Genomic DNA, 15008 nt, shown 5'->3' on the forward strand with positions numbered 1-15008 from the left:
AATGATAGCAATTATTGTGGTCACTTCCTGCGGCAGACAGGCTGGTCTGTTGCCATAGTGCCGTGCCTGGAGTGTTTTGAGGAATAGCTAAAATACATCAGGAGTGCTAGAGAGCATGCTGTCCCATCTCCCCTCACAAAGAGCACTAGCGCGTGAGGAGCGGATGGAGACATTACGTGTGCCTCGGCAAGCTCTCAAATATTCTAAATATGCAACAGGATCAATATGGCTCCAAGAACTATTTACAAACATAACACTTTGTCCGAAGACATTCAGGCTAATACAGGGTGACCTCATTTCAGTCAGTAGAGAGTGAGGGCTTCATTTAGGATATAGCTTCATGAGTAAGCTATCGAAATTGCGTCTTGCCTCTACCAATACTGCTAAATTGGCATAATTATTACCAGAGTAAAAAAAAATGATGTTGTCTAATTTGTCTAACAGAACACTGAACTGAACAACTGTTTTAAAGCAATGATAATTTGAACCAGAAAACTAGCTTCTGGCATCTAAAAAAGACAGCCGACTGAAGGTTGCTGGTTGGCTCATTAATCAGTGGCTGCCTTAGGGACAACACTCAAAGAATAAAATGTGGCATTGGTTGGTGTACTGACTTGTGTAAACCAAAATAAGGCCAGAGTGAAAGCATGTGGTACATTACAATTGATGAGCTGTTTATTTATTTTTTTTCACACAGATAGTTGCACAGACAGATTGGAAGGAAAACAAATAAATGCATAAAGAAAAGCAGAGAAAGAAAGAAAGAAAGAAAGAAAGAAAGAAAGAAAGAAAGAAAGCAGATAAATGAGAAGGAGAATAGGGAAAACAACATACAGTACATTACTGTCATGGAATGGCACAAACTCAACCTTGCCACTTGAACTGTGTGCCCAAACTTGAAAAAGAGAATAGGCACACACCCAACTCAGCTCGTTATCATGCCGCTTACGAACACTCGGCGGTTTAACGGAAAACACCAAAACAAAACAGGAAAACAGGACCATAGCCTATCACATGTGTTTACAGTAAGTGGGCCATTTCATCAAGGGCATGGTGATATGCCAGCCAGCTCCCGAGGACCAATTACAGGTTTGGCCAGCCAAGCCGGATTGTTAGCACGGATGAAAAGCTTATAATCCATCGCTGCTCTCCCATATAGACATACAATTTATTGTCATATGAATGTCAGCCTGTGACCAAAATCTATAGCACAGTGATTCATATGCAGAGAAAGCTGTCCAGACCATTGGTGGCCCAGGGCTAAGGAATTGCGTATGTGTGTGTGTGTGTGTGTGTGTGTGTGTGTGAGAGAGAGAGAGAGAGAGAGAGAAAGTCTGTGTGTGTGTGTGTGTGTGTGTGTGAGAGAGAGAGAGAGAATTTCAGAGAGAGAGAGAGAGAGAGAGAGCATAAGGGAGTATCCAGACCTCGAAGGGAGGGCAAGGCCTCTCAGGCCAGTTGGCCACAAGCATTTGTGAGGAGACAAGTTCCAGATCCTTCAGCAACCGAGCTACAGGAGGTTTTTTAAGCCTTCCCTATAACACATCAGCAGTACTGGGTAGTTTTAAGAGCTGTGATGATGTAAATCGCCAGTGCCAATAAAACGCCCTCCACGTAGACCGGTAGTACCAACCAGATGCAGTCTCACAGCGGTCTTTGCTAATGACTATGGCATAATTACCATGGATTAGCAAAAGTAGAAGCACGCACACACACGCACACACATGCACGCACATGCACACACACACACACACACACACACACACACACACACACACAAACACGCACACAAGCATGCACAAGCATGCACACGCACACACAGACACACACACACACACACACACACACAGTCACACACAGTCACACCATGTTCCTTGGCCATCAAAAACAATCACCTTTTAAACTGCTGTGGCATGCTGCTTTAAAGGCCTGCTGTGTTGGCAAATAATTTGTTGGGACTTCCGGCTATGTGTAAGTGTGTGAGAGACAGAGCATTCTACTGAGCTCGCTGGGCTCTGGTCAGCCTTTAAGCACTCTGGGTGTAGTCAGCATTCCACTGATACTTAAAAGATGCCCACGGAAATCAATCTAAAGTGGGGAATCACATAATACAGTAGATGAGACACTGAATATGGCCAAACAAAGACATGTTGCATAGGAGAGCAGAGACTAAAAGGTCCATGCTGATATAAAGCCAAATTCTAACAAAAAAAGGACACACTACTGAAGAGTATACAATATGAGTCAGGTTCATACAGTATGTGTGCTTCAATCAACTCTGCAGAGAGCGACCCCCAGGTAAAGTATGTTTTTTAAGTAAATGTAAGGTAGTTCTAATAACTTGTCAACTTTTTCGATCAAATCCGGCCTGCATATGGTTGGACTTACTGTATGTTTGCTGCAGGCCGCTGACTGCCAAACATAAATGTAACAGGAAAGAGCAAATATGCACATTTTGTGAGGTCTGATTGCAGTGTCTTGCACCACTAAGAGCTGGGTAGCATTCGATGTTGCTTGCAAATACAGACTGTGCTTTCAACGCAGGATGAATGATGACATTTACCCATGACGTAACACATACATAGATGATGAGTGATGTGTGATTCCCAATTAATGGCAGAGATTTCAAACTATCTAGCTATATAACCCAGATGGTTCAAAAAGCTCATTAAGTCTAGCTAAGGAGGTTGGTGCCTATTATGAATAGCAAAGATGTGAGATAACACAACATGTGAACTTTATGGTCTTTCAGAGAGTCTCTGGTCTGGTGCCCCCCCACCCCAAAAAAAGTTAAAAAGTTTAAGATTAAAGACTGCACGCAACCAGCTGGCAAGTCTACTGTTACAGTAATATACACAAAACCTCAGAGAGGCACTAAGAGACACAGAGAGGATTCTTTCTCCCTTTCTAGCAGCGTGTTGATATAATCATGATAGTGAGAGCCACAATGAAGGCCTGTGCACATAGACACAGACACTTTCTGCCACCTGGCCACACACAACGAATAATAGGTTTTATTCAGCGGCCCTGCATGGCAAAAATAAAACTGAATCGTAATTTAGTCTACACAGCAGTGGTGGTGGGTTTCGGCTGTGATGTGCACGCAGGTTTGTATTGAAAACAATGGAATCTAATGTAATCCAACGTCTATGTGTGGGGGGCACTTTGACGCACTGACTTAAATTTCTCGAGACACAAAACACGCCACGCATGCAGTAAGAATGACGTAGTTCTCCTCACCACCTGTGCCACGTGCATGGGACGCAGACTAGTATATTCGAGGCCTTAAGAGTCCCATAGACGCAACTGTCATAGGGTGTAGTCACACTATGACATCCATACCTGTACACAAGTACATTTGACCGTCAAGGTCCAGTTTATTCGACCAGTGTGATCACACCATACCTCAGCACATAAGTGAACCGTGCCCAGGTCCTCATTTACAGTACGGCTGGGTTTATGATGGCAATGAAACGCACGCCTATACAAAGATTCTAGAGCACAGCAGCTCAGCCATGCATGGGTACAGTTTGATAGTATGCAGTGATAGTGCGGATCAAGAATAGGGGAGAAGAACCATACTCTGGCAATGTACAAGTCGTATATTTTGTGGTGTCTAGATATGTGTGGCCCTTGGGACCAGAGGAATTTGGCTTGATATGTCACAGAAAAACCCTCTGAAACTGCATGCAGGATTGAGCTATTTTGCCATCATACAGCCCTCCATTCTTAGTGCTGTATTCACTTCACTGTTTCAAGGGAACACATAGCCTACTGACTGCAGTCTTTAGGTTGTCACCCAAGAAAATGCCAGATCCTGGAAAGCAAACCTATAGGGCCCATATGGTTTCACTCAGCTTCTGGCACAAGCCTTACATACGCTGTGGTCTACTTAAATGATTTTGAGAGTTAATGAGAAAGCAATTTTAGTGACACTTGCCACTTTAGCTAGGTTGGGATTATTCAAACAAGGGCTGTAAAGTTCTAACCCTCTTTTAACATTCAAAGAGGATTTTCACGCATCTCTAAACATACAGTATAGCCTACAGTATAACAGTGACCAGCTGAAAGAGAAGCAGCTGGACATGGTTCACACTTCACCACTGCTATGCAGATTCTGCTTATCTATGGATTTTCTAAACCCACATTTACCTATACATGCTGTATCATACTACAAACAACCCTTCCTTAATGTAGTTTAAGGAAATATATCACCTGAACATTCTGTCTTAATTAGTTTGTGTCTATGCCACAGAATAACAGAGTAATTACATCTGAATATTCGGAAATAAAAATGCTCTGAAATTCATTAGTCTGCAACCCAGTTGTATTTCTGGCATGCTAATAATGAAAAATAAAGCATGCCATTTAAGCATGAGCCACCACTGACCACAACGTCTTGTAAATGGATAATAATGTGTATTGAAGTTTTATGTTAACACCCAAAAGTTGTCTGTACTGTAGGTCACACAGTCGCGTAAAACCAAATACCAGGCCTATTCCTCTTAAAGTTATCGCTTCAGTTGCTTAACAGAATTTAGAGCCTCGAGATGGTGCGAAGTTCAGTGCAAATCATTTGGTTTTCTCTGCACCAATTCGTCGAAGATCTACCTGGCATGCTTGCTTTATACACTTATATGAGAAATTCAAAGCAGAGGTTAAATAATCTGTGAATTGTGCGAAATCGTGCTCCTTTTCCTTGGTAGTCAGGCAGAGCATGAGACTATAACGCAACCGTGTAATTTTGACATCACCGTGTTCCAGTTCGCAGAAGCGTTAAGACGTCTCATTTTCCCACACACTTTGAGCCCGTGAAACAGTGAGTGAACTCTATGTCCTCAGACGCAAGTGTATGTTGTCGCCAACGTGAACTTCTGTGACGCATCAAAACACTCAACTAAAGTCCATATTGACCAATTTATAATAATGACAGCCTTGCGTAAAAAGTTATTTTGCTTTAGCCTATAACTTAACTGGCAGTCACAGTTGATAGCCCGCTTAAGCATAGTATACAACATTCCAGATTTTTCCAACAGCCTTAACATTAATCTACCAGCTCGAAAACAACTAATCATTTCATCAATTACTGTAATAGCCTTATTAGTGAAGCTTTACATAACTATTATGGTGTGAAGAGTTGAATGACCACCAATAAAATAGGTCCTTACCTTTAGGAATATCTTGATTCTTGTTCAAACCATGGACGTTATCAAATACATGAACAAGTAACCAGATTAAGAGAAGCCTCCGGGGGTACTCCATCGTCGCTCTCACTGTCTCGTATGCCTCCCGGACAGAAGTCAGAGTGTAAAGCCACACTGTGTGTTTGTCCCTCGTTCGGCAACTAGGTAGTGGTCAGTGCACACTTTGTTCGTACACCCTCGGGGTTGAAGGCTCTCGCGATAATTAAATAATGAAGAAAAACTTTATGGTAACTTCTCCCGAGAGGACGGTGCCCGGGAGTTAGAGGAAGCGACAAAGTTGTCCAAGCCGGAGCTCTGGAGAATAAACTGTAATAGATACAGTTATAGCCCACTGAGAGAGCACCAGGCGAAAGGCGTGGTTCCTTAATTGTAAGTGTAGCCACTTGCCACTTCCCTACCGAAGGAATGGAAACCAGTGAAGATAACGGTGTAGAATGTGAACTGCTCTAGAGGGAGGGAGGTGGACCGGGGCACGTAGGCTACTCTATAAGTTTGATTGAACAAGTACAGCTGTGTTTGACAAACCCCCACCCTTAAGCCCACTCCACCCATCCCTCTTCACACGTTCCTTTAAACACGATGATGTTTATGTCGTAAGCGAGAATTGCTCGAATGTGGCTGTTTCAAGTGCCGAAATGAAGGAGAATTCAACAAGATTTGTTTGATTTTACTTTTATTCAAATGCATGATTAATGGATTGTTGAATTGAATTGATCAATCAAGAGGGAACTTGGAACTTCCTTGTGTGCACTTGTTTCCTCGACATACAGTAGCCTGATTGTCTGATCTGAATCGCTGGAGGATGTCCCGCAAATAATAAGCTACCCCTTAAACAGATATAGAAGCTTTCTTATATTTCAGTGTCATGACAAATGCACTGAAATAATCGCTCGTCCAAAGTCATTCATACTGCCCGAAGTGAAACGTTTTGATGACTGATTATCTAAGAAAACTGTAAAGAATGAAATGGTGATGTATGAAAGGTATTGGGGAATGAATGCATGTATGAATGAATGAACTGGTGTGGCACTTGGGAAATTGTGTATAACTGCAATTGTGCAGTTGTTCTTGTAGCTCATTTAAATATCACTAAACAGTCTCGCTCTTAAACAAATAAATAAATAAAATATACAGTGCCAAAAAGCTGCCAGTTTCAGGCTCGTCCTCTCCCAGTGGAGCCATAGAACTGTTGTTAGACTTATCCTCTGTGCATGAGTTTGTTTTTATGAGTCCCTTGAACTGAATTTGTTAATGATTCCAGCATCTGGTACTTGGCTTATTATTGTGCCTTTAATATTCTTTGTCAAATCCCATGCTTTTGGCCGCCTGTGACTACATATTTGAAAGTTTTATTTGGTCTTTTGTCTGTCCCCTACCCCTTTTGCTTCTGGAGGGAAATGGGCGGGTTTGTGTTGAGATCTGTTTGCCCTATGTCTGCCTAACAACTTCCAGAGTAGCATAGGACATGACATAGTTTGTTACAGGTGTTTTGAGAGAATCACATTTATGAGCCATGGAGATTTAGTTTGAAGAGAGGTTGTTGTAAAGGGCTTGTTGCCTTTTCATTAATACCATATGGCTCACATAGAGCATGACCACACGACTTTTGCTTTTCATTATGAGATTTGAGGAAGTAGAAGCTCCTAATAAAATGGGCTCAGGATTTGTTTGGTGTCTCTCCGAACACACACACACACACACACACGCACGCACACGCACGCACGCACACACACACGCACACACACACGCACACACACATACACTATGCCGTTAGAGCCTACAAAATGTTATTGCTGTTGTACAAGCACACACAGTGTACACACAGCATTCTGGAGTTAGTCACTCTTCCCCCCACATGCACACTGAGCTAAAATGTGTGATTCATCAGAGACACCTCTACCCAGAATCACTCTTGTATTTCTGTGTTTTGTCACAGATTGTGGTCAGGCAGCTCAGAGAACATACCACTGCACATTTTGATAATGCCTGGAAATGTCTCTGGTTTCAGTTAAGTTAAACTTCATTATCCATTAGAAGCACACGGCATCCTAATCTTCCAGTTAACTTAGGTTTATCTAGACATACTGCGGCTTGGCCTCAAAATGGAGGTTGGTCATGGGTATTCATGCCCCTGGCCCTTGGCCCCTACCCACTGTTGAGGAAGGCAGTGGCTGACTTGTTGGGCAATAGCAGCCATCTGGGAAACTAATAATATGTGGTTGCACAGTAGCGTTTGTCGTTGTGCTGCTGATTAGCTAGAAAACAAGACCCCACCCCTCATGCACACACAGCTTATTGTCTATAAGGCCATTTAATCCAGTCTCTGTACTGCACTGGTTTTGCACTCCAATAAACAGCAAGGATTAATTGTTGTTGTTTTCCAGATGTTCCCCAGGATTATTGGCCATAGGGACATTAAAGGAGGAATCCTGATTCCTGCGAGTTTTCTCAAAGATCTGTTTCTCAAGGCCACCGACTATAGAAATCTAGACACCCTTGCGGCAGCTGCCGGGGTAGTCTAGCAACTCTCTGTTGACTTGGGAGCTTGCCATTTTCAATGACGGCCGGGCCCATCATATCATGTATAGAGTCGGTAGGTGGGCTTAATATAATGACAACTGACCTGTGACCAGAAGTTGCAAATGCTAAGCATCCTGCTACTTGCAAACAAGAAGATGATTTGTTTAGCGCTATCCTATTGCGTGGAGAGGTAATTTGAAAGACAACCGTTTATCCCACCCCTCTGATTGAGCCCTGCTATCGTGAGTTTCTAGACCCTACATCTTGATGTCGGTCTAGCTCGTTAGGCTACACCGATACTGTCGGTACGAAAAAACCTCGAAAAACCCTTAGTGCTCCCCAACCCCTCTTTCGTATAGTATCTATTTATTTTTCTTTTGAATTTATTTCTGTAGTTGAATGGACACTTGAACACAAGGAATTGCAATACTTATAAATGCTTATTTATGAGAACATGACAATAAACTTTGAACTTTGAACCAGGCACCTACAGCGTTACACTCTGGGGCCATGTTCGTGAGCTCCCACATGCCCCCAGAATGTAGCACTGTAGCTGCCTGGCTGCATTAGCTGCTAGCTGTATCAACTCAAGCTTGGTAAAACTGATTTCTGATTTCCCTTACTGACAGTACTCGGTGACCTCGAGAAACAGAGACTTGTGTGAGAAAAATCTCCTTTAAATGGCTTTTCCTTCAAGTATCAAAGTAGTATTACAGGCAGTGCTACATTGCTTCCTGAATCTGCTTGAAGATGTTATAGACCTTGCTCTGACTGGATGGCAAGTGTGTGTATGTGTGTGTGTGTGTGTGTGTGTGTGTGTGTGTGTGCGTGTTTGTGTGTGCACATGTGCCTGTGTGCATAGCAGATGTTTGGAATATATTACTGACTTTATTAGACAGTTTCTCGTCAGATTGACTCATTAAACAAGGAAGGGAATGAAGGCATTGTGTAAACTCATAAAGTAGGATGGCGCAAAGCTTTTGTATTTATATTAAATGTATGATGACATGTTCAACTACTGTGAGGTCCTAGACAGTGAAATATGACTGACTATTGAATTTCTATGCGGTTTAATATTCCATCACTGGTGTAGTAATTTGGATTGGATTGTACTTTTTAATGTCTAAATTAGTCTGAACGGACTTCGGTGGAATTGCTACACTGCTTCAAAGTCTTAATGCCGGGAATCTGAGAGTCAGGCCGACCCCAAAAGTTGGACACTGGGAAGTATGGAATATCCTCGGGTTCATGAAAACCACAGAGGCATGATTCATGCCTCTATTGCGTTAGCTTGTCCGCATTCATTTCCACTGCTCAGATGCTTCCCATTCAGATTGAAAATAACTCAGAGAGCTTCCTCATTCAGGTTAATGGCGCCACCACTGCAATATGCTTTTTAAAAAGTAATAAAATCCCCCAGCAGACACTCTGGCCTCTCCCTGCAAATAACAATACAAGGCATCTTTAGAGAAATGGGACCTCTTGGCATTTTCCCTTTGAGAGGAAAGCCGCTGTAACCATTCCCTGTGTCTGACTTGGTACTTAAGGCAGGCCTGGCCATTTGGTTTCTCCATTACAATAGCACGTCACCCTGCCTCACTGGCTTAGTCCTGCGGAATGGGCACATAATTGCCTCTGGGGTTCGTTTTTAAAAAAAAAAAATATTTCTATTTTGAATGGGCGCCTTTAATCATTCTCCTTGGGTTAAATTGCTAGCTGTGATCAATGGAATACAACTCTGTTCTGTTTTCCTTCTGACAATCTGTCTCTCCATCTCCTTAAACTGTCTCTCCATCTCCTTAAACTTAGACTGTCTGTCTGTCTCCCTCCTCCCTCGCCCTCTCTCTCTCTCTCCTCCCTCTCTCCCATCTGTGGCCTGTCAAAGGGAAAGGGTGGAGTGTGTGGAGGAGGATGGGGCATGGGATAGGGGGCCCCATCTGAAACAGCCAGCCAGACCCAGTCTGCATTTAAACCCATTAAGATCTAAGAGACAGGAAGCACATTGCTCATTGCACCCTGAATGTCTGTTTCAAGGTGAAAGTAAACATGATCTCAGTATGGGTGGCTGCCAGAGAGGTTGCTGGGCCACGGCTGCCCACGGGTACCCACGCCTATCCAGGCCAGCTATTTCTTGAGACCCAATTGGAGGGGAGAGACAGATAAAGATGAACCACAGTCCGGTCCGCAGCCCTTGAGGTTTTTTTTTTTTTTTTAAGGTAGAAACTTTAAGTGGACAGCTTGATGGCCTATGGTAGCCTCTCTTAAATTACACAGGATGAACGTGCAGGATTGGCCTTTAATTAGTGTAATACCAAATGTGATCATTAGGGTGCCCAGCCTGAAATCAAAAAGTCATAAAGATCTATTTATATGCACCACCCCATGTGCATTGTCAGCTGGATTAAAACAGTCAAACGCATTTTAAGATACCGTGGATGAGAAAATAAATAAATAAATGTTTGTGGTGAATATGAAATACAAGAAATCCTTGGAGATGAAGGGGGAAAAAAAACGTTTGAGGCTTTGATGGAGAGACTTGTATTTTTTTTATTATTATTAGTGTAGAACCCTTTTCCTTGGAATGCTTCTTATACTTGGACGGTACAGATATTTGTAGATTAGTCTCATGCCTGTGAAGACGTTGCACGCCCGGCCACAGGAAATTCCAGTCAGACTTTTGTCTAAAGAATCCCAAGAGGTGGGGCTGACATCAGCCCGTTCAACACTCTAGCCAGCCGGTACATATGCATACGGCATACCTCACTTCTCCAAATATTTATCAATACACATAACATTAATGACCCTGGATGTGCAATGAGGCATGGAGCGAACCCCATACCTACTTCAGTTTACAGGGCCTGGAAATCTGCTTTGCAGTATATAAACAATGTACGTCATGGTGAACTGTTCTCCTTTACAAGTCTATGAAAGCATTGTCTGCACTTTTTATGCACAGTAATCCAGAGAGACTCAAAAATGTGGTTTGGATTTATAGGCAGTCTTTAAGAAGGTGAGACAAAACAGACGCAAGTCTTTATTAAGAAGTGAGTGTAAAATAAAAATTAAAAATGTATTGCCATCTGTCTCCTCACCCCAAGATCCAGTTTACTGTAGCATGTGCCCCAGTAAATATGTTCAGGTTTTAAAACTAGCTCCATTAAATGTCAAAATCTTCAAAGTTGCAGTTGACTGGAAATTATTATTAGGCTATCACTATAGAAACGGGGATCGAATGAATTTAAGATTTATCATGCAAAGATGGCCCTTACAATGACCAACATTACAATGAATATTGGGAAAATTAAAAGAAAGGGAACTTTGCCTAATTCCTAATTCTCTAGGAATTGTTGATGTCTTAGGCAAATAATTCCTGTGCAACACAAGCTTGACTTCAAGTCAAGATTAAATATTTGTGCTTCAGCACACTGGACAATAAATAAACCAGTCAACACCACAGGCTGTAAAAGCAGAGAGTTCAAACTCAAGACAGGGTGACTTGGGTTTGAACTCTCTTGAGTTTGAACTCTTCATGGTGTCTACATCAGACACTCATAGCAAAAGTTTCACTATATCAACAAGAGAAATGCTGAACCTGAGTACCGGGCCAGACTTTGTAAAAGATCACCAACTGTGAAAAGGAAATATTTGTTAGTGTGTGTTCTTGGAGTTTTCTCCCTTCTTTTCTGTGAAACAGATGCAGTGCACTGATGCATCAATGAACTTTAAAAGAAATGCTGAGCACAGAGATGTGAATGACATCCACATTTGCCCTAAGGCATATTTTAGCACAATCTGCCTTGACCAATAGCAGGTTCTAGCGGATAACGGACAGGGATCATTCTCCTAGCCTGATTACCATCGACTTTCAAAGGCTCTGCGAGACTTTAGTCTGACCAACAGCCTGTGCTAAAACGGTTTCTTGCAAGCGCTGGTTGACCCGCCTCCTTTCAGTGCCTCGATTTGCTACTGGTAGATGTCAGAAAGCGGTTTGCCGAGTTTAAACCAATAACAACACTCTTTCCTCTGCCTTGAACACGCCTCTACCCAGAGCCGTTGGAGCTGCTCAAAGTTGATTGGTTCTCGACCAAAGGGGGCAGTTCCGCGGATTTCGGGAACTCAGAAATCCTTCTCAATGAGCAGTTGACCAGACCAGCAGCAAAAGCCTGAAGGCGTTGCGTCACTGGGAGGGCGTGCCAGGCTATCATTCTCCTAACCCTTCCACTGCTTTGTTTAAGTATGTATTTGGGTTTATGCCTTTATGTAGATAAGACATGGAAGAGTGACAACAATCAAGTGTGAGAAAGAGAGATGGGGTGCGATCCTTAATGTCTGCAGCATTCAAACTAGGGTCTGCATTGGTACTTAGGCCTGAATGTATTACAGCAACCCAGTCTCACAACAAATCGGTGAACTATAACGGAATGTTAATCTGTTATATTATAATGCATTAACTTTACGTTACAGTTCAACGACTCGATTGGGTGTAGACGCTGCAGCGTATGTCCGTACAGTATACAGTTCCCCATATTAGTATTTTTGTGGTGAAAGGGTGAGGTAGAAATCTGAAATTCAGAGTGACGATTCTGACTATGCTTTATTCACATACTGCACATCTTCGCACAAACAAAGCCTACATGTTTTGCCTTTTTTTGGCAATTACTTGGACAGACCACTCAAAAGAATGATTGAAAACGAGTGAAAGTTGGGGTGTGGGTTTGGGAAATGGCTTAAAACCCAACTCCCCATTGTCTCACAGTCAGAATCAGACACTTATTTACTTGGCAAAATGAGTTAAAACACAACAGGAATTCGTTTTGGCCCGATGGTCTCTTGCTCATGTCTCTAAACTAAGATGAATATGGAACAGGACTAGAATACTGTCAACATGATAAATTACACTTTTGCAATTAAGGACTGCTGCATGTGTACTGGCAACTGTTTTGCAGCAGACCCTGATCATCAGTGGTTACGCATTTGCGAACAATTGAGATTTAAAAGCAGCTCAGGGGAAAATTCAACGATATTGGTGACTCGAGAATACAAGGAATATGGCACATTTGACGTTTCTATTGAGCAATGGAGCAAAGTAGCAATCTTTCTCCTACTCCTCTAGGGTTAGTTTTTATAGGAAGCGCCTTACTTTAGAGGCAGTCTGTTTATTTGCATCACACATGAATATTGTATACAATGTCACGGATCATGGTATTTGTTTTCACAAGACTTTCGGCTGGCAATGCCACTGGACACAGTACAAAAAGTCCAGGGGTGGTTTGTAATGTTTGCTCGAGCCCAACCAGCTAAGGAAATAAATGGCTTGCCGACAGCTTGGGCTTTGCCCTTCATCCCCGGAGGGCAGCCAAATGTTAGTGCAGAGCTCTGGACCCTGCAGTGGCTCTCCCTGTCATCTGGGCAGCTTGCGGCCCTCTCCCTGTTCTTAGGACCTGAAAGCGCACGCATGGGAAACACTACAATAAAAAATAAAAGGCAACAGCGGGAGTGACACGCTGAGCTGTGTGCTATGCCTTGATCCTGCCTCAGAACAGAGAACTCCTGAAAACGCGCGCACACACACACACACACATACACACACACACACACACACAGAGAGCCGAGTGTGTTGGAGGTGCCTGAGTTCAGCCAGCTTTTCCCGAAAAATGTCGTCATCACTTCCAGAGAACCTATTATCTATATGCTCCTAAATACTTGGTTCTATCCTATCCGTAAGCTCTCAGCGCAGCCTGGATTTGATCAGTTCCACAAACTCCCCTGCAAAGAACACTGCAGCTCTGTGGGCAGTGCTATGCTGTGGCAAAACACCACAGGGGAACAATGATCTATTTCTGCTGCTTTATGGATGGTAAGACAGAGACAGGCTTGACGTGTTCAAATACATCCTCCTGGCATTGCCAGTGTCCCTTGTGTGTTCTGGAAGCTCAATGGTGTTTTTTGCCCCCAACGGCACCTTCCAGGCAGCACAGCCTAAAAGGCACTACCTTTACCCTATTCCTAACCCTAACCCCCTCAACCCTCATCCTACCCCTAAACTGAGGGGAGTAGTGCCTTGAAGGCAGCGCTGCCTGGAAGGCACCGTTGAGGGCAAATAATACCAAAGACCGTTCTGGAACCCAATGTAAAGGTTTGGATGATGGTTGGTTTACCGTTTTTCTTGATTGCTTTGATGCAGCAGTCAACTCAAACTAAACATTTTTCAAAACAGTTAACACACAGGCCCAGACAGTGCCACTCATGGTCAAAATGACACATTTTGTTTGCAAAAGGCTCTAACTGTGCCAAAACACTTTGGCCTCAAACAACACAACTTACAAGTGTATGTGCTCTTCCAAATAACCATTACACAGGTGACAACAAAATACAGCACTCAGTGTGAATCAGTGTGTGCCATTGCTTATCATTGTAGCCTATTACTGTATGTAGCTTTTTACTATTAGGAATAAAAAATAAAAAATAAAAGCTATTACAGTAAAGTATAACAACACAGACGCTGTACCTTTTAAGGATAGATAGATACTGTAGATAGAGATAGATGGATAGATAGATAGATAGATAGATAGATGGATGGATGGATGGATGGATGGATGGATGGATGGATGGATGGATGGATGGATGGGTAGGTAGGTAGGTGGGTGGGTGGGTGGGTGGGTGGGTGGATGGATGGATGGATGGATGGATGGATGGATGGATAGATGGATGGATGGATAGATAGATACTTTATTGATCCCAAAGGGAAAATTCAAGGTCCCAGCAGCTGACAGTAAGACACCACACACAACATACACTACAATGTAAACAGGGTGATAAAAAGCAAATCAACATGACTTGAAGATTTGTGTGAAGGAGTGTCAAACAGCTGCTTCATTGATTTCATACTGATATAGGTAGATTCTAATAGTCAGGAACAGATCATTTATGTTTGGTTACCATAGCTAAAACAATCGAGTTTGGACTGCTTGAATGACATCGTGTTAACTGTTCTGTAAAAGGGTTGGGAAAATGTACCAATCCAATGAGAAAGGGTTAACACATTTGCTAGAGGTGTCTTCAGCTCTGCTGCGACATTGATGACGAAAACCGAGTAGTTCCCAGTCTCTTTAAGCGGGTCAAAGCAATCAATAAAAAACTGTTATGATTCAAGGGGCAGAGAAGTAAACCAAGGCCCTATGCCACGTTCATAGGGTGGAACTCCTTGGGATTTTTTTCCAGATGGCCAAATTCCCAGCTACACCCCTGGACCCATGTGCCCTATGCATTTCATTTTGAAGGGACCAC

General features: G+C 42.9%; 1 protein-coding gene across 3 annotated transcripts in view; it reads right to left on the reverse strand.

Annotated features, from left to right (window-relative positions):
- plod2 (procollagen-lysine, 2-oxoglutarate 5-dioxygenase 2) overlaps positions 1-5482 on the reverse strand; it is a 37626-nt gene extending 32144 nt beyond the window's left edge. For all 3 annotated transcript variants that reach the window (XR_009936363.1, XM_062521234.1, XM_062521233.1), the window contains exon 1: positions 5166-5482. Coding sequence is in view for 2 of the 3 variants with exons in the window: in XM_062521234.1 (XP_062377218.1) it covers positions 5166-5259 (94 nt within the window). In the remaining variant the exon portion in view is untranslated. The remainder of the gene's footprint in view (positions 1-5165) is intronic.
- Between the last annotated feature and the right edge of the window lie 9526 nt (positions 5483-15008).

The sequence above is a fragment of the Sardina pilchardus genome, chromosome 19, assembly GCF_963854185.1.
Source record: "Sardina pilchardus chromosome 19, fSarPil1.1, whole genome shotgun sequence".
NCBI classification, from domain to species: Eukaryota; Metazoa; Chordata; class Actinopteri; order Clupeiformes; family Clupeidae; genus Sardina; species Sardina pilchardus.